This window comes from Patiria miniata, unplaced genomic scaffold (genome assembly GCF_015706575.1).
Source record: "Patiria miniata isolate m_02_andy unplaced genomic scaffold, ASM1570657v1 HiC_scaffold_4, whole genome shotgun sequence".
NCBI lineage: Eukaryota > Metazoa > Echinodermata > Asteroidea > Valvatida > Asterinidae > Patiria > Patiria miniata.
In genome coordinates this window covers 4,111,682-4,137,267 of record NW_024037071.1, presented here as the reverse complement: position 1 = coordinate 4,137,267, position 25,586 = coordinate 4,111,682, and the positions used below count along the sequence as shown (strand labels likewise).

General features: G+C 40.4%; 3 protein-coding genes across 9 annotated transcripts; 1 reads left to right on the top strand and 2 right to left on the bottom strand.

The window, feature by feature from the left end:
* Window positions 1-1,819: 1,819 nt before the first annotated feature.
* Window positions 1,820-8,928, bottom strand: LOC119739944 (mitotic checkpoint protein BUB3-like). 3 transcript variants are annotated; one of them, XM_038215097.1, is made up of 7 exons: window positions 8,818-8,928; window positions 5,954-6,177; window positions 4,897-4,966; window positions 4,389-4,540; window positions 3,072-3,339; window positions 2,774-2,942; window positions 1,820-2,369 (listed from the first exon to the last, which is right to left on the bottom strand). In XM_038215097.1, the coding sequence occupies exons 2-7, from the start codon at window positions 6,149-6,151 to the stop codon at window positions 2,249-2,251; spliced, it is 978 nt and encodes a 325-aa protein (XP_038071025.1). In that variant the 5' UTR covers window positions 6,152-6,177; window positions 8,818-8,928; the 3' UTR covers window positions 1,820-2,248. The 3 variants fall into 3 exon arrangements, with proteins under 3 accessions (XP_038071025.1, XP_038071023.1, XP_038071024.1); XM_038215095.1 differs by having other exon boundaries at window positions 2,774-2,946; window positions 3,076-3,339; window positions 8,818-8,927; XM_038215096.1 differs by lacking the exon at window positions 8,818-8,928 and adding an exon at window positions 8,746-8,804 and having other exon boundaries at window positions 2,774-2,946; window positions 3,076-3,339.
* On the top strand, window positions 7,011-24,877 carry LOC119739943 (metal transporter CNNM2-like). 4 transcript variants are annotated; one of them, XM_038215093.1, is made up of 8 exons: window positions 7,013-7,243; window positions 7,376-7,402; window positions 19,368-20,444; window positions 20,903-21,046; window positions 21,647-21,781; window positions 22,432-22,686; window positions 23,013-23,461; window positions 24,450-24,877. In XM_038215093.1, the coding sequence occupies exons 1-7, from the start codon at window positions 7,204-7,206 to the stop codon at window positions 23,372-23,374; spliced, it is 2,040 nt and encodes a 679-aa protein (XP_038071021.1). In that variant the 5' UTR covers window positions 7,013-7,203; the 3' UTR covers window positions 23,375-23,461; window positions 24,450-24,877. The 4 variants fall into 4 exon arrangements, with proteins under 4 accessions (XP_038071020.1, XP_038071021.1, XP_038071022.1 ...); XM_038215092.1 differs by having other exon boundaries at window positions 7,011-7,402; XM_038215094.1 differs by lacking the exon at window positions 7,013-7,243 and having other exon boundaries at window positions 7,278-7,398.
* Window positions 10,771-18,709, bottom strand: LOC119739945 (ADP-ribosylation factor-like protein 3). Of its 2 annotated transcripts, XR_005272639.1 has the most exons (6): window positions 18,553-18,709; window positions 16,548-16,755; window positions 12,554-12,660; window positions 11,927-12,112; window positions 11,376-11,507; window positions 10,771-11,345 (listed from the first exon to the last, which is right to left on the bottom strand). XR_005272639.1 is itself a non-coding variant. In XM_038215098.1 (5 exons), exons 1-5 carry the CDS (start codon window positions 18,553-18,555, stop codon window positions 11,466-11,468), a joined length of 546 nt encoding a protein of 181 aa, XP_038071026.1. In that variant the 5' UTR covers window positions 18,556-18,709; the 3' UTR covers window positions 10,771-11,465. The 2 variants fall into 2 exon arrangements, 1 of the variants encoding a protein (XP_038071026.1); XM_038215098.1 differs by having other exon boundaries at window positions 10,771-11,507.
* Window positions 24,878-25,586: the final 709 nt, after the last annotated feature.

The window sequence follows — 25,586 nt, the reverse complement described above, 5'->3', positions numbered from 1 at the left end:
TTACTATTTAGATAGCTGCAAATGATGGACTGAGCTTTAACTAAAAACATATTTTCAGACTTGACTCTTGTGAATTATACACTCAAGGATAAAAGAAACGCACCACATAACAATTCTCATATTTTTAGGAAGTAGGACCGGCATTGTAAAAATGGTGCATGTTCTAGATTTTGAGCATTTTAGAGATAAACGTCAATGTGTATTTATTGCGTTCCGGTTGAGTGATTTGGGTGAGTGCCAAAAACTGTGTTTTTGTATTTTATACTAATGGTTACACATGAGTGACTCCCAGATATGTGTTTGACCATTCATTTCCTGAACGCAACCCTTGCCTATAAAAAGACACCAAAATGACGCCAAAAACACTTGTATCTAGAGAGAGACCGAGCCATTGGCATGCTCCAAGCCGGAAGGAACTGACGGGCAGTGGCCAGGCTGTTCGGGGTCCACCACTCAACGATTGTGCGTCTTGAACAGCGCTACAACACTACCGGCACCTCCGCAGATCGTCCCCAAGCTGGCAGGCCGCGGGTCACGACCGCTGCGCAAGACCGTGCCAACCGGCTGTCCCACCTCGGCCAATCAACGCACTGACTTGGTTTTCATCGAAGGAAACCTCAATGCTGCCCGCTACCGTGACGAGATCCTGGACCCAATTGTACTGCCCTTACTGGAGCGAGTTGGGGGTCGTGCTGTGTTCCAGCAGGACAACGCCCGTCCCCATGTGGCTCGCGTGTGCGCCGACTTCCTGGAGGAGAACGATGTCGAGGTGTTGCCATGGCCAGCTCTCAATCCGGATTTGAACCCCATCGAGAATGTGTGGGACTTGCTCAGTTGTCACATCCGACAACGAGATCATCCCCTAGAGACACAACAGCAGCTGAGGGCGGCACTGGAGAAAGAGTGGGCTGCTATCCCACAGGACCAGCTGCGACATTACTGTCGATCCATGAGGCGACGAATTACAGCTGTTCTTGACGCGAATGTTAATTATTGAACTGTAAATGCCATTCGGGCTAAAACTAAAAAAAAATCAGTGGTGCGTTTCTTTTTTCCTTGAGTGTAGATATCTATATGTGATCTGTTGTCACAAAATGAGCTTAAAGTCAGACTTTTTAAGAACTGAGATATCTATTTATTTGGATTCTGCAGAACAAGAGCTTTCCAATGGTATATAATATTTAGGGGTGCTGACTTCAGTAACGGAAATATAAACCACCAATTACTTGAAGTTGTAAAACTGATTCTCGACAAAATGGCATTTAAAAAAATCCAACAGTTGTGTTACAGTGAATGAACAGTCAACTAATAAAACGGGATGAAAATAGGTTTTAAAGATGTTTGACAAAACAATAAAAATTGAGAAAGCTAAAAGAGAACTTACAGATTAAGATTCACCTGGAAACAAAAATTGATGACCCTTCAAATTTTGGCTTTGCCCCCCTGTACTGCAAAATGGCAATTTCCGACTTCAAGCTCATGTTGTGGTGACAGGTCACATATGTATATTAGCCTTGGCCAAGGCATTCACCGTCCGCATGGTAACCGGCTGCCAAACTTTATCCTCGCTGCCCACATACTCATTAGCTGTACTGCGAGTGTGTGCAGTGCCAAAAAAAATTAGCTACTATTAATGGACAAGTCAACTGGATCCGGGTCCAGTTGATTTGCATATAGCGACCACAGGAGTTCGCTGTTCGCGCTGTATTTTTGCACTGCACACAAAAAAATAACGAGTTAGCAGGCTGCGAGGATATTTGGCCGCCGGTTACCATGCAGACGATAGTGACGAACGCCTTGAGCAAGGCTATGTATGTCTAAATGTATGGATAAAAATAAGTTAAGTGGAATTTTTTTGAGCGAGGGGGATGATTAACAACATGCATTCGAAATCAATACTGTTTAAACGAAGGTGACGAAATGCTTTATTTTACAACAGCCCCTAGAAAGCGGCATGTTTTTATTTGTAAGGAACATCAAATCATTACTAGTTACTGAATATTTACAGTTTTACAATTCATTCATCACAAAAAAAGCAGGAAAAAAGCCCTGAGGGACAACTTAGGCTTGAAGTTATTTAAATGTCAGTATGCCTGCAAGTATAAGGATGTTTTTATTAAAGCCGGTAATTATTACAATTCTAGTGTAACTAACAAAAACTGACTGTCAATAGCTAGCTTAGATTATTTTTTTCCTTCTTGGGTTTCTTTTCCTACTTGGGCTTTTGTTCCTACTTGGACTTCTTTTCCTACTTTGGTTTGGTCTCTTGGTCTGTAACTCTTCGGATATAGATAGCATCTTCCGGATGATCCTGTTCTCCTTCTTCAAACATGTACGACGACGCGATGGCCAGAACTGACCCATCCTTGCTGGAAAGGGAGAGAATTTAGAAAGAAAGTCAGTGGAGATATGCCATAATTGCCATATGCCCCACCTACATGTACGTTGGACATTGGTCCACGACACATGCATCTCACTTCCTCAATTCCACACAGTATTTTGTTGTGTGTATAAAGTGCACGTATATCAGGCTTTTGTGAAGCATTTGGCTGCATAGTCACAGCAGTGATTGGTCAAAACAATTTGGTCTGTTGCACTCCGGATTAAAGAAACAATCTGTTGTTGTAAAGTTACATGTATGAATAATTGTGATACACATTTTCCAATCCACCAGATTTTCTTTTGCTTCTTTTATTTTTAGCAAAAACAGTCAAAGCAGCATTTTTTAACCATAAATATTTTACAGTCTATTGTACTTTTATTTTGGACTCACCTGAAAGCCAGTGAGGATATAGTCGTTGGGTAGCGGTGAAACTGGCACAAGCGTTTCTTGTTGAACCCATCCCAGATGTTTACGAAACCGTCCGAGCCCCCCGTGGCGAATGTGTTGTGGAGATTATGGAATGCGATTGCATTGACGGGGTAGATGTTCTCAATCCCATCCACCTAGGGGTGAAGATTTTCCAAATACTTACATCAATATAAATCAACAGAACAATTTGTAAAAAAGTGAATGTAGCAAAATATATCAAATCAGACTGAGCAATAGAAGCCAAATTTTTTTAAAAACCTTACCTTTAGCCTGTGACACTTGAAGGCGTACTTCTTCTTCTGCACCTCGGGGCTAGGGTCCAGATATTCCACGGCAACTCGGCCCTCAATGCTGCTCAGTACGTAGCCCTGCTTGCTGGGGAATGAACGGATACAGCGAGTCTGGTACTTGAGGCTGGAGTCGCGCCGCTGCTGGACGTAGCCCATGTTGCGCAGGTCCCAAACCAAGACCTTGCGGCCGGCCGTGCCTACAATAAGTCGGTCGCCTGACACTGCCATGGTGTAAACCTGCATTGTTAAGAGAGAGACATTGGGTTAAGGGTGGACACTCAAGTTTAACTTGTTAAACATGTTAAAAAGTTCACACGCGGTTTAAACGGCATACAAAAGCAGCCGCTTGTCCGACTGTCGCATGTAGGCAAAGCACTGATCTTGGCTTGGCAGCGTATTGAAAACCTCACACATAATTCATTTTAGATAATGTTTATGGTTAACAAAAATAACATACCAATGGATGATCACTGAAAAAAATGTATGAATTAAACCTTAATGTGATCAACTTAATACCTTTCTTTGCAAATTAAATAGGTTTGATACTTTGTAAGAGTAAAACTGGAAGGCAGATTGCGTAAAATAAAGGACCCATTTTTAATTCTCTTTAAAACATTTCAGTAAGTTCTTACATTGCATTTTTACTAGATACAAAATTAAACACAAAAACTGTTCATAGCGAAAACTACTGGATTGTAAGGCTCGCAGCTCAAATTTTTACTATACAGGGCAAGTCAAAAAAAAAGAAACCCAAATGGCAGGACCAATTTTTTTTATGAAGTTCTGCATGTATCACTATCAAAATCTAGGATATGAAAGCCCAATTAATAAGCTTTCACTTAGTACAAGAATCATTCAAATCACTGCTATGTACTTTTTAAGTTACAGAATTTCAAACACAACCACTGTGTTAAAGTTCTGTCCACATAGGGATGTGTGTGAATTATTCTTGTTTTGCTGAAAGAACGCTCACCTGTTTTTGTGATCCTTGGGACAGAACTTAAAAACGATGGTTGTGTTTAACATTCTGTAACTTGAAAAGTACACGAGTACCAATAGAAAGCATATTAATTGGCTTTCAACTAGTTTTTGAAAGTGCTACATGCAGAACTTTATTGAGAAAATGGTCCTGCCATTTGGGTTTCCTTTTTTTTACTCACCCTATACTTCAAGTATTTTTTACAGGATTGGGCCACAAAAAAAAGGAATACATCATAATACATGTGTTTGCCGAGTGGAAAATAAATAAATAAATGAGCTAAATGTTTTGAGGTTATACAACTCACCTTATCAGGCTGTGAGAAGGACCCAGCATTGCACGGTGTGCGTGGATCCCACAACTTGACCGTCTGGTCCCAGCTGCCCGTCACAATGACGTTGACATCTGGACAGTACTCGACACACTTCACCGGTGCCTCGTGGGTACCAACCACACTCTCTGTACAGGAACAAAAAAAAACCACCAATTTAGTGTCATTTTAACCCTCTTTGCATTATGCCATGTAGTCTATGAACTCTGTGCACAAGTACCCTCTCAACAGTTTCATAGCGAGGGTGTGGGGAGACCAAAGCATTGCCGATGACGCCTGATGCTCAAGCATTGATGTCAAGGTTTGTGCTCATTCAGAATAAAATAAGTAATGCGTACTTTGCACAATATGCCTGAACCAGTGGCGGCATGTGGTATGTCCCTCGACGAGGGTTTTCGAAAATGAAATCTGCTGCTGAATGGCTTATTTGCGTAGCAAACTCATTCAAATCTTGAAATAACGATATATTGGCCAAATATCTTACCCGTATTTGTGTTGATGTCAAATGTCTTTAATGTGTGGTCCAGACCTGCGCTGTATGTATGTGTTTGGTCCTGTATTTGCAGATTGAAATATAACATTCTTTAAGGCAACAGTTGTGAGAGTTATGACAATACCAAACTGTTGTCTCAAGTTTCTTTTTTATTGAAATGAAACTAATATTTAGCCTTATAAAATTAAGCTAAAATAAAATATATGCCAATTGTAGTAACTGTTTTATTCCAGTTTTCCATAGGTTTGTGCACAAATATAGATGTGTCCATCAAGCTTCATTCTGTAAAGCGTGTAAGCGGTAAGTTGTCTGAGGGGGCCTGTTTGTTTCATTCCAGATCCCGACTGAGATCATGTGATCCAGCGCCGTGCGAAAACAAACAGAACCACTCTCGCTCATCGAATCCTTTAACATTTAGGCACACAAGAATGTTCTCTGCTTCAGATTCTGTACCCAGAAGGGTTTTTTTTAGGATAAGCTAACTATAATATCCAAAAAAGGTAAAGCATTCGTACTATTTTTAATCACTAAAATACATTCTACAGTAAAAGAAGTTTGAAGAGAAATTGTCACAAAAGCTCATTTGATGCTTCAACTGTAAATAAAATACCACTTTTTCTCTGCAATCCAGATCTGTGCGAAACAAACATGCCCAAAGCCTGGACTCTGGAGTCATTAGAAATGACTGCACAGTCTCTCTTTCAACGTATTGTTGTAATTGTCAAAACGTAATTCTAATCTTTAGAATAATTTGGTTTGGCAAAACTTTAGAACTCCAGTTTCAAACAGGTGCAATTTTGCTATATGAACCTAACCAGACCATCACACTGTTGTAGTTGAATCCATCACAACTCAGTCCACAAGCCCCGTCTCAACTCACAAGTAAGAGGGGATGAACAACAAATAAAGTAACGCCTTTGGCACAGCTCATTTGAATAGCTTGTGAGTTGACTTGGGTCTGGAAGACTTTTGATGGATTCTGATGACTTGTGATCCATCATAAGTATTTTAGACTATATCACCGCTATTAACCTAAAATGAGCCTTACATAGAAGCAACAGTCCAGCACTGCATGGGTATGATTGTACTTGGTGCGCATGACGTTAGCTTCAATGTCATACAAGCGGACAGTTTCATCCCAGGAGGACACCAGCAGGAACTGGGATGTATTGGGACCAAACTTGACTGACGAGATGCCATCACTTGCACACTGGTTCAGCTTGTACTCGTTGGATACTTCAGGCATGATGGCGGTGGTGTATCAGTGGATCACTGGCAATGGAATACAGTCAATACAAATGAACAAGATGTTCCTTTTCTTCAAACAAAGTTGACTTTACAGCAAATGCAAAATTCTTTTGTTTTTAATGTTTCCTTTTGTCTTTTAAGTTTTAGTCCTTTTTATGGTTGGTTTGTTTGGGGTTTTGTGGAGGAATAAACTTTTTCATTTTGCCGACGCGCATGGCTATGGCGACGCGCACGCATACCAGAAACCAGATTTTTTGGGGGCCTTATATGCCACCATTTATAATAAACAGACCTACCCATCCTTCCTGGATGGAACTTATACTTGAAACTTTACATGTCACATGTCTAAAAAAAAAGTTGCCGAAACAGCCCAGTGTTTGTCCACAATGTAAGTCTAGTTTTTTAATACTTTCATTCACTTATATGTTTTTAATCAAATCCAACTGTTTATTGAAGTAGATTTCAATTTCTTCTTCGTAATCCGTGGCTAGCTTTGGAGGAATTGGAGGGAAAATATCTGACTGGCCCATAGAATAAATTGCTGACTTTAAGGACTCATATCTTGAGATTGAATTGATCTAGAAGCTGAATCTTGGTACATGTACATGGGTATATAGGAAAATATTACTGTAACAAAATTTGATTTTATTATGGTTCCAATTGCACCTTTAAACTATACAGATTTGGCCACAGTAATCCATAGTGGTCATGCATTGCACCTGTTCTGAAGTCAGATTAATGCCACAAAAATATTTCAGAGTTTACCATTACTTTTTTTCAACTTAACCTACCGGTACTGTAAACCACAATAGCTAGTATTTGGGCTACAGTAAAAAAAAAAAAAAAAAACCCAGATGGAATGCTCATTGGTAGTCTTTATTGTTTACTCCACAGTGCTAGGGATATAAGTTCCTTGCCCCAGTTCCTCTGTACTTGGTGTTTATGCAAATATTTCCAAGCATGAAAGACACACTGTGTTAGCATTCCTAATCTTGAAATTCCTTATGCATATTTTGACCCAGCCCTATAAAACCCCTTTGAAAGCCCAGTATGGTGTGGACTTGTGACTGGGGCATGGTGGTGGATGGTGGTGTGCATTTTAGTTCCATATTTTCTAAGTTCCGTACATGTATGGCTGAAGGAGGGAGCCTACTTTATGTGCAAGGCGCTATTGTACTTCACTTAGCACCACCACCACCACAACCATTACTTCATGCCAAAGGGTTCAGTGGTCTGCATAGTCTTGTGAGTATGTTCCAATTTTACCCCCTTGCACCCAGTAGTTTTTTACATTGCCTATACTAGTAGACTACGGTGTCCCATCGTAGTGGTACACTGTCTGAATTTTTAGCTCTGTCAGTAACTAGCCGTTTAAATTATATTTTTCATAATTATTTGCATGCTCTCCCCTGGTTAATTATTTTGTAAGCCAAGAACTAAGCGCTAATACAATTTTAATTATTTCAATTTTCTGATATTTCATGTTCAGTCATTTCAGGTGTCAAAATATGTTTATTTTTTATAACTAAGTTTTCAAAACCGAACAAAATTTTTTGTTTGTTCAATATCATTGGAATCCTTAATATATAAACAACCATTTGTTTTGAATCAGTTTTCAGAGTTTTATCTTTCATTTCAAAAAAGTTATGATTTTCTTTTCCGGTTGACCGCTAGGTCCTGGCCGCAATTTTTTTCTCCCAAACGACATCCTGATCAGCATACATGGTTGTTTAGCACCCTCTAGGATAGTTTTATGTTACGCACGCAGGTATATAATTATTTGTTTCCCCACATTTTGGCGAGCAGTGCGACAGCTCAGTAGATAGAACGTAGGATTTTGCACTGAGTTCGAATCTCGGTTTTGCACCCGAAATTTTGTCCTTTTCTAACCTGAGGCTTTGAAAGATTTTTTTTAAAAGGGAAATAAAGTCCGAATTTCGTAATGTTCAAATTCATTTTTTTTTCTCATTTCATAATTTCTTCTCTTGTTCAAGTCCAAAACGCCATAGCGTACACCCATATACGGATGTCGTTTGGGAGAAAAAAATTCACGTCCTGACCCACATTTTTTTTTTAGAAAAGGAAAATTAATTGACAAGTAGGCGCTAGGCCCTATAGAAAAACGTCTTTTATAAGATCATAGATGAACAATGATTTTATTTTTACTTATAGATTTGAACTGGAACTGAGAAACATTTCAAATTTTGTTTGAAAATACTTTGTCAAATGTCATGTGTACAGTACATGGGAGGTGCCGAGTTGGTCAGGTGCCGAGTCGGCTAGCCTAGGTGCCGAGTCGGCTAGGTGCCGAGTTGGCTTTTATTAAGGTGCCGAGTTGGCAGTTGCCGACTCGGAGTTGGCAAGGTGCTGTTGTGCGCTTTCTTGCAAATCACGCAATCTTAAGAATGAGCACGCATTCTTAAGAATGAGCACGCAATCTGAAGAATAAGCGCTCATTCTATTCTAACTAGTGCCGCCGTCGGGAAAATACCACGCACACAGGGGCAACACAACAGTAACCCTGCCATTATTTCAAACTTCACCCTAACATGCCTAAATTTAGCAATGCTCATTGACCAATGAAAATCTCACATAAATACCACAGACTCAAATCCCTTAAATTGTTCCACAGCGGGAAGTTTTCCGAGGAAAAACTACGCTTACCGGTGTCTCGTTCACACGCCTTTTGATTTTGAAATGTGCAGCTTTGTGTGTAGTGTAGACTGGTTCCGACCAAAGACACTGGCTGGCCTTCTTCAAACAACGAGTCTGATATCAGACGGACGTGGACAGAACTTTGAGAAACGACTTTTGTGGGCGTGGTCTAAGAGGGGTTTTCCGGTGGGAGGCACGCATGAAAATTTCCTTTTTGGGGTGGGGGTTGGGGGTGGGGGTGGGGGTGGGCGATTGGGATTTCCCTATGATAAACATTCAATTTCATCCATACCAAATTTTATCATAGAGACACAAACACTTTGTTTTAATTTCTTTAAAAAATGTAATTTTAGAGATCAGCTGCAAAAAAGGTTTCGAAATAATTTTAAACAAGTTGTCATTTAGAAAAAATTAGATTTGTTTTTACATGTATGCATTTATATGAAAAAGCACGCTCTGATCAGCACCACACCAGGTACATTTATACGTGTACATATTTCAAGAAGTATGTTTACATCTCTTTTTACACTGAACTTCACTCCAGCATTACTTTAATCTGGCATATAGTGGCAGTAATAGCATGTTTCTCTTTCAACATGAAAACTTGTAGGGGTCAATTAGGTGGATTTGAAATTAAAATGTAATAACAAGAAATAGAGAGGTCTACACAATGCTTATCCGTGTGGAATTAAAGCGAAAACCTCATATATCAGAGAAGGCTGCAGTGCAAACAATCTATTCCATCTGTGACTTTTAATACATAAAAAATACTGCAAGTGAAACTTGCGCAATCCCCCTGGCATGTTGGCAATTTTTATACAGTCAGTTAGTACTAACACTTGTCAGTGTACCTAACCAAAATTGAAGGGGCTGTATCATAAGTCTGATGCCTCATAGGTCCGACGCCTCATAAGTCCGAAATTTGGGACTTATGAGGCGTCGGACTTATGCCTCATAGGTCCGACGCCTCATAAGTCCGAAATTTGGGACTTATGAGGCTTAAAGATTCCTTTTGTTTAAGCAATAGTGACTTTGACCCCTCGACCCTAAAACAATAGGCTTCTTATAAGACTAAAAAGAACAACCCACACAAACCAAATTTCAAGTTCCTAAGTAAAGTATTTCTCACTCAAGTTATCGTGGTAACCAAAAATAACACACACACAGAGGTTTGTTTATGGTGTAAGTCAAAGATTTTCTATTGTTCCTCTCCCCTTTTTCCTTTGTACATGTACTCCTTTTTGCAACAGCTGTCATTGGTTTTGTACACGTTTTCTAATCGAGGTTGTTCTCGATTGGGTTCCTGTCCTCAATTCATCGATGATGTTGCACGTGTGTGTCCTCGATTTACACCATAAAGATGCACAGACAGACGGAAGGAATATGCTATCGCGATATCACCCTCCGGCTTTACAGTCAGGGAATAAAAATAGCTTAGAAATTTGGTAAAGAAAGATTTCTAATCACTATAAACCAAAGAAAAAAATCTTTGCATCAGAAGAATAAAATTAAATGCGACTTCAATTAAACATTAAGTATGGCTTACATTTTGTTTACATTCTGGAAAGATACATAATGTTCTAAAGGTAAACTGTACATTTTAATACATATTCAAAAATGCATTGGCTGATTATCAAATCACAAATGCAAAAAGATTTTGTTGAAGTTTGTCTACAATTACAATTCTTCTTGACGAAATTTAACGGCCACAAAATAACATTAAAGGCATGGCTAGCACAAATATAACATCACCGGAGTCCTGAGTCCTCCCCACTTAGCACACATTTGCATGACTGCATTTGGACTTGTCGGTGTGCAAAGGCTATTAAAAATGATGCTATGGCAAGAGAAGCTTTAACAATTGACATTACACTACTTAAAATTCTAGCTGTAAAACCAGCCTAAAGCCATATACATGTAGCTGTAAATACAAGACTACATGATGATAGAAAAGAACTTTAAAATCTAGAAACATGTTTGCAATCCAGCAAGACTCAAAGACGGTATGGATATGGACCTACCTATTTTAGGAATCTCACCCACTTCAAATTTATTCTTTTTTTAAATAAATACATTTTTTCAAAGACAACTTTGATCTCAAATTGACTTTAATCATGGTGAAACTACATACCAATACCTAGTTCACCACGTAAAAGCCACTTGTGAGGCTTTTTTAGGGATCCAAATTTTGGTCCATCTTTGCCTTCTGATGCAAAAAATTCAAAATCATACACAGCATTCTCACACTTTCCATGTAGGACAGACCACATGTGAAGGAGTTAAAATTGTAGAGTCGGAATGGCGAGACCAATGGACCATTCCTGATTGGGCCATGCCCAGCCTACATGTACCTTTGGTTTGTGTAAATTTCTTACAGTTCCTAAATGCGCTTCCATAACTACAGCTTTGTCTATTGTCAGCTTGTTCCCACGTAGTGGTAAGGGGCGAAGACCTAGCCATTAGCTCTAAAACTAGAGATATGGATGCGGCCTGAGTTTCACCACATGGTCACATGACCCAAAGTCTTGATCTGATTGGTCAATGCGCACAAATTACGACAGGCAGGAAGGGTCCATTGACAATGGTATCCTGCAGATTTCAGGTCTCGATTTCATTGCATCGCATGTCCTGCAGTGTACATAGGGATGTGTTGGGTGCTATCTAGATTTGACAGTGTGCACTATCCAATCCATGCCCTCCTATAAGAAACAAAACAAATTTATTTCATTAATGAATGGTCTTGTGTCAAGTTTGAAGAAAGAAAAAGAGGAACAACATGTAATGAGCTCTCTTGAATTCAATTCTGGGTTTTGCCCTTCACTGCAGTAACTTCATAAGGTCTTAATTAGTGGTGTCTGAAGTGCTTGTGCCTTCCACCTCAGTGACGCTGGTTTTGAATCCTACCTAGGACATCATGTGGCTCAGGTTTCAGTCCCTGCCTGATTCATCAGGTTTGTACGGGGTTTTCCTCCTACAACTAAACTGTCATTTCTTCCTCATCTTTTACCAAGGGACCCCACTGGAAGTAAGTCGTAAGACTTCCAAGGGCTATTCCGGCGAATTGCCGAAAAATAAATATTAAAAAAAACATATGAGTAAATAAAACTTAAGTATTTACCTCTACACCCTCCCCAGTCATTGCTGAGCAGGCGCAGATTTGCCACGCTCGGTCCCTGATGGTATGTAGATTCAAGCCCTCTGCGATATCAGCGGCTGTCGCAGCACTGATCAAGTCCTGCTTATTAGCAAAAACCAGCAGCGGAACGCCAGAGAGTTTCTCTTCTTCCAGTAGCTGGCTTAGCTCCTGTGGAAAAAAAATTAAAAGATGCAAAGTCAGTTGCCTAGTTGGGCACTACACTCAACAATTTTGACAGGTCACAGAACCCTGTAGGGGAGTGCGCGGTCTAGTGGTTAGGGTTCATCCCCACTTGCCTCTCTCCACTTGGGAGTATAAATGGGGATTGGCATTAGCTGGGCAGTAACCTGCAATGGACTGGCATCTCGGTCATTTCATGACACAGAAACAAGAGACAAAACACCGGCCTGATTGGTCATTTTGGCCCATCACATACTTCACTACTTACTACAGCAACCCCTGAACATGGTGAAGATTATCAGGACTCATCATGAGAGGTAAACGCTTAAAACCTTGGTGAATACAACCATCTTGTGGTCACTCACAATCCCTTGGGGTGTACAGTGCATGCACTAGTGACCTCATTGCCAGTCAATATGAATGCTATACCTCTCCAGTTTCTTCCAAGCGCGTGCTATCTGCACTGTCTATCACATAGATGAGAACGTCTGTTTTCTCATAGTACTGTTTCCAGTATGGACGGATTGTTTTCTGTCCTGCAAAACAAAAGAAAAGTTTATGAATTCCATTGGACAGACCTGTGGTTGGGTATCAAGAAATAGGAATGGCAATCAGGTAAAAGTGCATTTTACAAAACTTGTCAGATGGCCGACATTTGGATGCAACTTGTTTAAGTTCCCAATTTACCAGACGTTCCTTTAAGACATATGACCCTCCAAGGTTATAAAATGTATTGCAGTAGAGTTTTTCAATATACAATAAATGGACTCAGTCCATGCAAGTACAGTAGATGTTGCGTCTCCTACATGAGTCTTTCTATAAATTTGGGGTCCACTCTTTTTCCTGATTTTGGGTCAACTCGTACCCGAGTTAACTCGTATCCGAGTCAACTCGTACTCGAGTCAACTCGTACCCGAGTCAACTCGTATCCAAGTTAACTCGTACCCGAGTTAACTCGTACCCAGGTTAACTCGTACCCGAGTTGACTCGTACCCGGGTCAACTCGCACCTAGGTCAACTCGTACTCCCCTCCTTTTTTAGTTTGGAAGTACGGATGGATGGTTAACAAAACTTCCGATTTTACCCTCAAAAACGGCGACTGAGAAATAGTAGTTACGCCGCCAGAAATACAAATAAAGTTCAAGGATTAGTTGAAGGCGGTGGTATCAAATGTTGCTCACAATCTGGATGAAAAGGGAAAATGTACCGTTCATCAGCAAGGGCTTCATCGCGAACGGACGGGTACTGCGTGGAGAACATTTTCAAAACGGCATCAGTGTGGTACTCGCAAGTCGACGGAGCCCTCGCTGATAAACGGTAAATTTCACTTTTCATCCAGATCGTCAGATGTGTTATTTTAAAATTTGTGTAGTATTTTCTCTTAGTAATGATGTTTTTCCTTTCTTTTTTCAGAGACCCTGGATCACTGAGATTGCGGAGTGACTGTGCGAACTGCTACATCTTTTTTTTGTTCTAAGGTGTTTTAAGGGCATAGTTTTCTTTTTACGAATTTAGTATTTTAGACCTTTTTTCTTTTAAAGAAAGCTGCTATTAAAAAATGAATTTTGTAATGTAAAAGTAATATTTTTCAACGTTCACTCACTCCATTTTTGGCATCATTTATTGAATAATAACTGCACATGGCACAAATCTCTTTGGGAAGATTGGGGGCCCTGAAAGTACAAATCTGAAGAGAAAATATATTACAGGAAACTTAAAAGAGTCACACGGACATCGTTATTTAATTTATAATGATTCTTTAATATGTTGGTCATTTTTTGTACAATTAGTTCGGTAAATGTCGTTAAAAAATCTTGTGCAGCTTAAATAAAGTTTCTGCGATAAGTTCAACTAGAATATTATTTTGGTAACAACAGAAATGTAGGATTTTTAATTATTTGTTTACATTTGAGGCATCAAGGAAGTAAACACGATAAAGGAAAATGGTGGCTCGTTTCATTCAGAGATGCTCTTTCTATAAGTTTTAGGGGACCAATTTGTTAGTTGATCCTTGGGTGTGAAAGATTGTTTGACATTAGCAAATTGTAATTCAAGTGCAAGAGAAAGTTTTATTATCTTAAACAAAACTGAGCTAATCGGGTTTTGTCCTCGAAACTTGACATCCGATTCGATTCATCATGAACTGTGTGACAGCTAGATCTAGACCATCCGATCGATCGGTTCGAGCAGCAGAAAATGGTTCATCGGAAAACCACAGGATCATCTGTAATATAAAAATAAAATAAATTGATAAAAGCATGCATACTTTGGGTAGAACATTTATTTGAAGTATGAAAATTAGCCCCGTATTAAATATGTACAACTACAACTTACACCAAGGCCTAATGCCGTTGAAAAACGGCGAAGGTTCCGACACTAACTACGCGACGGCAAAAACACCGTGCACGCACAACCACTTTGACCGGCGAGTGTGCGCACAGGCTCGGCGAAAACGATATCACCGTGCACGGTACGACCACGTTGACCGATGAGTGCGCGCACAGGCCCGACAAAAACGATGTCACCGTGCACGGACGACCACGTGGACCGGCGAGTGCGCGCACGGGCCCGGCAAAAACGATGTCACTCAGTGCACGGTACGACCACGTTGACCAGCGAGTGCGGGTACGAGTTGACTCGGGTACGAGTCGACTCGGGTACGACTTGACTCGGGTACGAGTTGATCGGGGTACGACTTGACTCGGGTACGACCTAACTCGGGTACGACTTGACTTGGGTGTCAATTTTGGGGTACGAGTTGACTCGGGTACGAGTTAACTCGGGTACGAGTTGACCCATTTCCTTTTTCCTATCCCTGTTACACTCGACATGTATGACATTGTAAAGTTTGGATCCACTTCCTAAAGGTAGAATGGACCAATTTTCATTTGTGAATGTTTTTGTTTTATTTATTTATTTATTTATTTTTATTTATTCGTGTTCAGTTGTCAATGACCTGTTCTCCCTGGGGGCCCTGGAATACATAAAAACATGATATAATAACGACAAAAATTACCCAAAAAAACCCAATAAAAGACAAAATGAATACATTACCATAAAATAACCCAAGGAATTAAAACCACACACAAAAACCTAGCTAAAACAGACGATAAAATCATGTGTTTTTTTTATGACTGATTCCATACATTTTTTTTTCCAAAAACATTTATTAATTAATGGAGTTTTGTGGGTGATGGGTATTATAGGAACTTGTAAACTCCTTAGTGACGGGTGTAAGGGTGAATTGGGAGATTTAGACTAATTTTTTCGACATATCAATATTTTGAACGCAGTGGCTATTGTTACGGCAGCCGTAACGCATTTCCCATTTTCTATCGTTACGGTAGACTGCAACCTGGCAACTTTTATAAAAAACATGACAAGAAAATATAAAATTAGAAGGAAAAAAGTGAATTTGAACTTTATGAAATTCGGACTTTATTTCCCTTTTAAAAAAATCCTCCAAAGCCTCAGGTTAGAAAAGGAAAAAAATACGAGTGCAAAACTGAGATTCGAACCCGCAACCTCGCGGTGCAAAATCCTACCCTCTATCGGCCGAGCTGACGCACTGCACGATAAAACGTAGGGAAACAAATAATTATATACCTGCGTGCGTATCAAAAAAATATCGTAGAGGGCGCTAAACAACGAGTGCCGTAACGATAGCCACTTCGTATTTTGAAAGTTAAAAAATAAAAAAATCTGATTTAAATTTTAAAAATCTGATTTAAATCAAATAAATCCGATTTTTTTTTTTATTTAAAAAAAAATCAAAAAAATCTCAAACCCTGGATCATGCTTAGCAACTAACCTAATGACGTTTCAGCCCTGTGAATGCTGTATACTTCGAGAAAACACAATACATGTACATGTATTCTGGATCTTGGCTTCAGTTCAACTTCAAAACTTGCCAAGTCACAATATAATTGCGCCCTCCTGTGACACAATTCGAAATCAGCATTCAGGACATGATTTTTATTCAGCCCAAAAAAAATACAGTAGCTACGTCATGTCAGACACTGAACTGACAAATAACAGCAGCCGCGCACGTGTGTATGTCATGTTAATGCTTGCACGCATTCACAGATTGGCCCAATTACAAAACTACAAAGGGAAATTTCCAAAAATGTGTCACTTGAATAATTGGAAATTACCTTTTATTGTTGTCTTCTAATTGACAGCATGCCAGAAGGAATACTCGCACAGGGAATTTAGTGTCATTACTATCTTTAAACCAAGAACATGTAAGTTTTTCGACAATAAGTTGTTTGATTACTTTTGGATAGCTGCAAATGGTCCACACTACCTTTAAGTACTGCTGAACATTTGCTACTATTGAAAATATCATCCAATTAATAACACCCCACATTTCCTGCACCTTCCAAGATGTTTCACCCCAAGAAGGGCAAATCTGGCAACCCACCTCCAATATCCCACACATTCAGGTGCACTCCCTGCGTCGTGACCGTTTTTATGTTGAATCCCAACGTGGGTGTCGTGTGACTGATGTCTTCCTTGGCCATGCCTCGTAAAAGGGTCGTCTTTCCAGCATTATCCAATCCCAGTAGAAGAATGCGCAACTTGCGACTTGGGTTGTTGCCAAGTTTGGACTTCAGAAAGGCAAAAAAGCCCTGGCAAATAAAATAAAAAAATTCAAAAATTCCGCAAAATGAGTCTCAAGGATGTTTAACTCCAAACTATAACAGTGGCAAAAACTATTGTTGGGGCAAAACAAGGTCATTTTCATTTATTAGACTTAGGTCTGTAACTACACAGCGATTAAACATTTCAAATGGCCAAACTTAATATTCTATAACCATGTAGCCTCTGGCCTTCACATTACAATTGCATGAGTTTTCATTCCATAGCGGCTATTGTTACAGAAGCCGTAACAGGATTTAAACTGCTTTCCTTATGGCATTGCAAAACACCATTGTGAATCTATATCACACAACTACCCTACCAACTACAATGCTTTGGTAGCTCGATTGGTTCAAACGTTGGACTACCATGCCAAAGGTCCTGGGATCGAATCAGCACTGTGTGAATTTTCTTTTCTTCTTTTTTTTTGTGCTCTGTTATCGAAATTGGATTGCCTGCCAGAAAGAATGTAGTATTCACAGGCATGCAACTGGGACATTAGAAAAAAACAAGGAAATTCCAAACCGCACAAAACTTTGTAAATTGTACAGTGTTATTTATTTGTTATATGGCATTCATGATTAAAAAAAAAAACGAGTAAATCAGCAGATCTCGTGTTCACAAGATGGGAATCAGACCATTTTACAATTTCAGACTTTATTTCCCTTTACGGCAGCCGTAACGCATTTCCCATTTTCTATCGTTATGGACTACTACAACTTTTATAAAAACATGAGAAGAAAATATAAAATTAGAAGGAAAAAAGTGAATTTGAACGTTATGAAATTCGGACTTTATTTCCCTTTTAAAAAAAATCCTCCAAAGCCTCAGGATAGAAAAGGAAAAAAAAGGTGCAAAACTGAGATACGAACCCGCAACCTTGCGGTGCAAAATCCTACCCTTTATTGACTGAGCTGTCGCACTGCTCACTAAATTGTGGGGAAACAAATAATTATATACCTGCGTGCGTATCAAAAAAGTATCAAAGAGGGCGCTAAACAACGGCTGCCGTAACGATAGCCACTTCGTTTAAAAAATCCTCCGGAGCCACGAATCAGAAAATGTATACTATGTAATTAAATGTTGGAGTCAATTTAAAATAATAAAAGAATAATATTCTTCAATTTTGGGATGAAAAAAAATTCGAAAATGTCGCTAGCTTGCCGGAAGTTGAACGAGGGATCTCTCACTCATGAGATACACAAGCTATGCACTCGGCAACAGGTGTTGCACAAACGAAGATGGTAATTTGAAAAAAAAATACTGGATTACTTGTAATACGCGTCAAAGAGGGCACTGTACAACCTAGCCAGCTTAATATCGTTAACTGAACAAAAGCTGGCTAAATATAATTCTTTATCACACTTCCTTAAATTATTAATATTATTATTATGAAAAAAGTGGCATCAGGATGCACCGTTCCAGTTTCATTCAGGCTCTCAGCTGTTCAGAAAGAATGTTGCATCCTGAGCCACTTTTTTTCTTCATACTATACCATGAAGGTCAGTCATTGCAAAAATGTTGAAAAAGACAATATTAAAATCTGGGACTGAGAAACATTTCCAATTTTGTTAGAAAATACTTTGTCTTTGAAAATGCACTCGACCAGTCGACTCCGTAGCTCCACGTTGTTTGTACACAACCCATGGAGGAATAAGAACACAACCGAAGTCTAGACTTCGACTTCGTCTGCATGCCATGGTCTGGATCATGGATGCAGAGCAACCCGAATGCCTTATTCACAATACAACTTATAAGGACTAAATAAACACTACTACAACTATTACCATTTTAAAGCTGCGTACTATAACGCACAATCTGTGAACAAAATGAGTAACATTCCGAGGAAATCCCTTCCCCCTCGCACCACCCAGACGACTCTGGCAGCTGCGGTCACTCGATATCACGCGCGCTACGTACACAAAATGATGACGTACGTTTCCGCAAAATTATGCAATTAAGCACAGGGCGCCCTCTGTAAAAATTCATTCCATGCTCGTCAACCGGCCACGGCCCCGCATCGACACTTTGTGTAGCGGGATAAGATCGTCAGATCAATTTGTTAGGCCTATACGACGACCGATTCAAGCAGGATACATCTTATGTCGAGACAAAGCACGTTTATTTTGACAAAATTCTTGAAATAATGTCATATTTCATGAATTATTTAGGATTGTAAATGGTATTGGTGACACCGCGTCGGCTGATCTGAGTGAAACCACAAAACCAGACGTCCGTTTTCCAACTTCCAAGATGGCGGCCTCCATGGGCGTTGTTTACTCTTCACTAAGAACTACACGGTTCTTTTCCGTAGCTTGCCCAGTTTTATTTGAGAGTTTAAGAACTACAAGGATAACAGTGAGGACGTTTCTCACTTTGAATTTTTTAGTAATATTGCTGGCTTCAATACCAGTCACATCCGGGGCAAGTGGCAGCAGTGGTAGGGGAAATGCAACTCGTATCTTTGCATTGTTAAAAACAAGTGAGGGAGTAGAAATAGGTGCAGAGGGACAGCTGAAGGTTCCACAAAATGAAGAAGTCACTTTGAGACTTATCGGAGAAAATATCAGGGTTGGAATGAGTGTTTATTTCACCACAACAGATGCAGAGAAAGGAGATTCGTGTGAAGAGCTAGACCATCCTGTCGTGGGAGCCATAGAATTAGATGCTGCCAACTCTGATAATCACACTACTGGCTTGCTGCGTGTAACATTCAAAGCACTGGATCCCCTCTACATGTGTGCTAAGCTGGATGGTAAACGCTGGACACATCTGGGATCGGCAAGCTGGCTCCAAGTTTATGTCATTCCCCCGCTCTTGCCGCTGTGGCTGCAAATCATTCTCATCATATTGCTGTTGACCTTCTCGGGTCTCTTCAGTGGGTTGAATCTGGGCCTTATGGCGCTCGATCCGACCGAGCTGAAAATCCTGCAAAATTGTGGGAACCGCCGTGAGAAGCAGTACGCCAAGAAGATCGCCCCGATTCGCCACACTGGAAACTACTTGCTGTGCTCCCTGCTGCTTGGGAACGTTCTTGTGAACAGCACTCTAACAGTCCTCCTGGGTGATCTTTCATCTGGACTGATGGCAGTCATCGGTTCTACTGCTGGGATCGTTATTTTCGGTGAAATCGTCCCACAGTCCATTTGCTCCCGTCACGGACTGGCTGTGGGAGCCAGAACAGTCTGGCTGACCTACATTTTCATGGTTGTGACGTTTCCAGTGGCATACCCGATCAGTAAAATCCTAGATTTCATACTGGGAAAGGAGATCGGGAATGTCTACGACCGGGAACGCTTGGTGGAGTTGATTAAAGTCACAGATGAATACACAGATCTCCAAAAAGAAGAAGTCGACATCATATCAGGTGCACTGGAGCTAAAAAGGACGCCGGTGAAATGTGTCATGACACCATTGGACGACTGCTACATGTTGGACGAGGAAGCTGTACTTGACTTTAATACGGTCACTGATATCATGAATAAAGGCTTCACACGGATACCAGTGTATGCGGGAACCAGGGATAACATAGTCGCCCTGTTGTTTGTCAAAGATTTAGCATTTGTGGATCCGGATGATTGCACTCCGTTGAAGACAGTCATCAAGTTTTACCAGCATCCTATCAACTTTGTGTTTGAGGATACCACACTGGACGTCATGCTCTCAGAATTCAAGAAAGGTATTTCTGAAAGCCTTAGGGCCCATTTAAAAATCTAAATTCAAAAATGAATCAAGGAAATATTAAAAGGTGTGCTGTGATTGTTCAATTTTACATTTTTGCATTCTTTCTCAAGTGCCTTAGAATTGTTAGAAAGAAAAATAAGAGTTGGTTAAAACTTCATGTGAAAATGAAAGTGGAAGAGAAGCAAATTCCAGGACATCAACTAAAGTAGTTTCAATGTGACATTCCCTGTTACACCAAGAAATTAATATCAAGACCTGTGACATATGAACAGGGGGCTTTACACTGGGAAAATCTAATTAATTTGAACTTCTTCTTTTTTATTGGAATATTAAAAATAATGGTTTTTTTATTGTCTTAAGAATAAGATATTTTGGTATTTGGATTGCTGCTTATTATTGTAAGAAAATGCCTTTTTACTAGAATTTGATAATATTGTGTCTGTACTCTTCCAGGCTCCTCTCACATGGCCATAGTCAACCGCGTCAACAACGAAGGCGAAGGTGATCCATTCTATGAAGTCTTGGGGCTTGTTACCTTGGAAGATGTCATTGAGGAAATTCTGAAGTCAGAAATTGTGGACGAAACTGACATCTACAGTAAGAAGTAGTAGGAATAGCTCTGAGACATAATGACATCAAGCCATGTTTATTAAACCTAACACCCTAGCGTATTTTACTAGGAACTGGACCAATTCCATCAAAATCCATCAATCACTGTGCGTCGAATACAAAACTGTACATGACATAATGGAATCCACCACTGACGCACTGGTTGACATTCATGGACTTGCTACACATGGCTTTTATGACAATAGCAGTACAGGAAGCTAGGCAAAATCAATCGGATACCCCTAGCACTGCTTCAGGCCGTTAGGCCCAAGTCCATCATACTCCATCAATATTTTGTCACGCCAGGCCTTCTGGACCAAGTCCCCTAAATCCACCAAAATGGGGGGATGGATTTTGATGGAGTTAGGGTGGTTAAGGTTAATGCACTTTCCTATGAAACCCAGGTGAGACGAGCCATTAAGCTGCCATAAGAAAGAGCACAGAAAACAAAATGTGACATCATTATGTCTCATGTCTAAAACATCGTTTCAACATATATAAATATTTAAAAAGTATTTATATACTATATTCAATACTAAATAACATGCCAACGCAAAATTCAGCATCGCTTTTTATCCTTGTTTGTAGCTGACAACGTTTCTAAGAAGAAGATCAACAATCCAAAGCGTCGAGATTATTCAATCTTCGCCCAGCAGGACGAAGTGATTCGGGCAAAAGTCTCACCACAGCTAGCCCTTGCTATATTCCAGTTTCTGAATACAGGTTGGTACAAGTGTTAGGAATTAAGTCAATGAACACTTCATCCAGTCTAAAGTCAGGTGACAAACTGTTCAAATGACCTGTGAGAAAAGCATTCCTGCGTCACTTTCTGTTTCCATCAGAAGTCCTCACAAGTCCTCACAAATTATCATAAGTCAATCACTAAATCACAAGAATGTGCAGTTTTTGTGCACTATGACATGCGACTAATTAAATCTGCAAATTGTCTGGTGATGTACTTGTAACCAGACTTGTGACGGACTTGTGATTGACTTGAAAACAACTCTGTGGTTACTTTTAACTCCTTGGGACTGTATGCTGAAAACTTCCTGAATCCTCCAAATCCATCTCTGTGTGAAAGTGGAAGAGTAAACATTTCTCTCGAACAAATCATCAAAATCAAAATTCTAAAAGCACATAGTGAAATATTTACTGGAAAAGTGCAAGTTTACAACAGACCTTCAATGATGATGCAATTCAAACTTTAAAGTTTTTGCTGTGACTTCAGAACTGATCGGTTTCTTACATTTTGCTGGTACCCACTATGATTCTGTATACGTGCTGCGAAATGTTTAACTCAAAAGTGAACTTTCAAATTTTGATGTGCGCGTGCAAAGTTGAAATATCGAGCTGACTCTTCTTTCATTTTTCAGCTGTGGAACCTTTCAAGATTGAGATGATCTCGGAGACCGTCTTACACCGTCTCCTTGAGCAGGACATTTATCACAGTGCCAGGCAAGAAGAGGGCAAGCACAGCCCTGTGTATCTGTACAGCCGGGCGAAACAAGCGGATTACTTCATCATCATCCTGCAGGGTAGGGTAGAAGTCACCATCGGGAAAGAGAACCTGGTCTTTGAGCAGGGACCGTTTGCCTTCTATGGGCAGCATGCTTTGATGTCCCCTGGAGGTTTGTTGACCCTTTTTACATTACTCTTCACCGTAGAAATCTTAATGTAAATCTTTTTACATTACTCTTCACCTATCTTATGGCCAGGGAGAGGAGGACGGTGGATTCCCCCTTGTGATCATAGAAATGCAATGACTAATTTTTATGAATTTGGCGCAGCAGTTCAAAAATTCGTGCCTAATGTGTTTTCCAAGTTTAAGCCCAAAGACGCATTTCATGCGTCTTTCTACGAATGAGGGCATTTTCTTATACACAGTCAATCCCAATTCACTCCTCTACTCATTCAGTTCAGCCAGATCAGTGTTTCAAAACTGACTTGTTTGCAGGTACGGCCAACACCATCTCTCGTTCTGGCAGTCGGACCAGCGTCGGTAGCAGCATGAGTGCCGGCTCCAACACCCCAGCCGCACCCTTCATCCCAGACTTCACCGTTCGTATCCTAACTGACGTCCAGTACCTACGGGTTACGCGTAACCAGTACGCCGCAGCCCGTGCAGCCACGAAGATGGAACGGGAAATGAAAGCTGAGAGCCCAACTGAGACCAAGGAGATCTTCAACAAGGAATGGAAGAAGGTAACAAACAAGGAAGCCTTGCAGAGCAAAGAGGCAGCGACTGACGGGGTAGACATTCGTAGCACCCAAGTTGGGGTGGGTGAAAAAGACAACAAAACTGAGAGCACTTTATAGAAAGGATAAAGGAGATTGTGATCCAGTTCCAATTTGACAGATCTGCCAAGCCCAACTGGCTGCTAAGTCGTACATTGCTGTTGACTGGTACCCTGCTAGCCCTGGTGGACTCCCTTTCCTCCCTACGTTACGGAGGGAGTCCTGAGTACACATGTGCTCACAACCGAACGAAAACATTTCTTACCAATAATTTCAATATTTTTACCTTGTTGGAGAAGCTAATTTTACGTCGTAGTATTCTATGTGTCCTTATCTGTTAGTACGCTGGGTTCAGGAGTTCCATATGCGATGCTGACTGACGTCAATCAGGAAAATAAACTCGAAAGCATCGTTAAACTTGTACGTGTTTAGTCTCTTTTCATCAGTTTCTCACCGCCGAGTCTATTCTAGTCGTACATCATACCATGAACGTCTGTGCAGCGTGTAGTCTGGTTCCCTAGACAGGACAATTATTCTCGAAGCTCATATCACATCTGGTCCGAGGGACAGACTATGCCGCATGAATATGCAGTGCGCACGCGCGATTTGCTTAGTAACCACCCTCATACGCACGCGCACTTACTTGAAGGCGCGGTCGCTAATCCAATGACCGAGCGTGTTTTCGCGCCAGTTACCAGAAACACGTTTCGGCTTTGGTCATTGGTTGAGCGTTTTCGTGACATCGGTTGGCTGGAGTGACGTCACGGTTCCAACCAAAACTAAACAAATGAGGGCGCTAGCGTGCGTGCGCGCTTTCGGATCGTACGCACGTACATTTGTACATGTACATTGTACATGATGCATGACGTACGACTCGGGGAATAAACTGATGAAAAGAGACTACAAACACGTACAAGTTTAACGTTGCTTTTGAGTTTATTTTCCTGATTAATGTCAGTCAGCATCGCATATGGAATTCCTGAACCCAGTGGCCAATAGATAAGGATACATAGAGTATGTAGGCGTGAAATAAGCTTCTATAACGAGGTAAAACATAACAAAACTCTGGTAAAAATGTTGGGATGGTTTCATGTAGAAAAGTCTTGTCCTGGACGTTAGTCGTATTGCAATGAAGACTTCGTCCAACCTGGGCTAGGTACCCTGCCAACTTTTGCTGAGCACTATATTCTGCTTGGCGGTATTTTCAGACTGGTAACTTTATGAAATTGGTCCCTTGCTGAGTGCAGAAAGTTGGTAAGCAGGGAACATATTTGCTTAGCCAAAACAGCTTACCAGCCGAACGTCATGTCATGTCATGTCAATTTCTGTTCACTGGTACTCTGCAAATATGTGTGCAATGCATTTGAGCTTTTCCTAATGTTCTAAGTAACCAGTGAGGGAATACTTGTGCAGTGTCCAGTGAACTATGCACTTATATATAATTAGCATATAGAATTCTTTAGTGCTATATTTAACATATTTTTAAAATGATGAAGGGGACATAGCTAGCTTTCAATGGAGTCCGTGCACAAGTACCCCCTCAACAGTTACAAATGGAGAGTTGAGGTAGACCACTGGGAGGGACATTTGAAAGCATTGTCGATGACGCCCGGTGCTCAAGCAAACATGCTACAGGTTAGGGCCCCTCTCAATTCATATCGACAATGATTTGCGGACAAGTTGTGCGTAGAATGATTAATTTTGTCCAGATGAAACTCTGCATTTGTCCCGGACATGTTCCTGGGAAATTGTTATTAGCAACTGTTTTGACTCACCAGTACTGATAACTTAATTGCAAGAAGATTGCGGGGAAGTTGTTCGAAATATTAAACATTATATATTAACACTCCTGTTATTTAAGAGGTCACCAATGGTCAAAATGTTTGTATCTCACCTCCTGGCATATTGTGTACAAACCAATGGGGGTCTTGATTGGTATTGGTATTGGTCTTGACCAATATTGACCCAAGTAATAACCAGGCTGACAATGCATGTTTCCATAGGAGGGTTAATAAATATAAATAATAAATAAATAAATAACCTCATACCCGATAAAATATCCACAACTGGTCCGGAACTCATCCAATATATTGAATTGAGACAGGCCCTTTAGGCCAAATAAATAATAGTTATGCTTCAGAGTACATGGCATTTGAAAATAGGATAGGTAGGTAGGAACAATTTTTTTTGGCATGGTTTTTTGTGTGCAATCATATGGAGGCATCGGCGTGTAGTCAAGGGTAAAAGGTAGAAATTGATGGTTTTGGGTGTTTTTCTCAGTTTTCCAATAAAA

Coding starts and splice junctions, on each gene's coding strand:
- LOC119739944 (XM_038215097.1), bottom strand. CDS start 6,151: ATGCCTGAAGTATCCAACGAGTACAAGCTGAACCAGTGTGCAAGTGAT. Junction 4,541..4,896: donor TGACATCAACACAAATACGG/GTAAGATATTTG, acceptor GTTCCTGTACAG/AGAGTGTGGTTGGTACCCAC. Junction 2,370..2,773: donor ATATCCTCACTGGCTTTCAG/GTGAGTCCAAAA, acceptor CTCCCTTTCCAG/CAAGGATGGGTCAGTTCTGG.
- LOC119739945 (XM_038215098.1), bottom strand. Junction 12,661..16,547: donor GAATGTGTGGGATATTGGAG/GTGGGTTGCCAG, acceptor TTTGTTTTGCAG/GACAGAAAACAATCCGTCCA. Junction 12,113..12,553: donor GCTTGGAAGAAACTGGAGAG/GTATAGCATTCA, acceptor TTTTTTCCACAG/GAGCTAAGCCAGCTACTGGA.
- LOC119739943 (XM_038215091.1), top strand. CDS start 19,019: ATGGCGGCCTCCATGGGCGTTGTTTACTCTTCACTAAGAACTACACGG. Junction 20,445..20,902: donor GCTCTCAGAATTCAAGAAAG/GTATTTCTGAAA, acceptor GTACTCTTCCAG/GCTCCTCTCACATGGCCATA. Junction 22,687..23,012: donor TGCTTTGATGTCCCCTGGAG/GTTTGTTGACCC, acceptor ACTTGTTTGCAG/GTACGGCCAACACCATCTCT.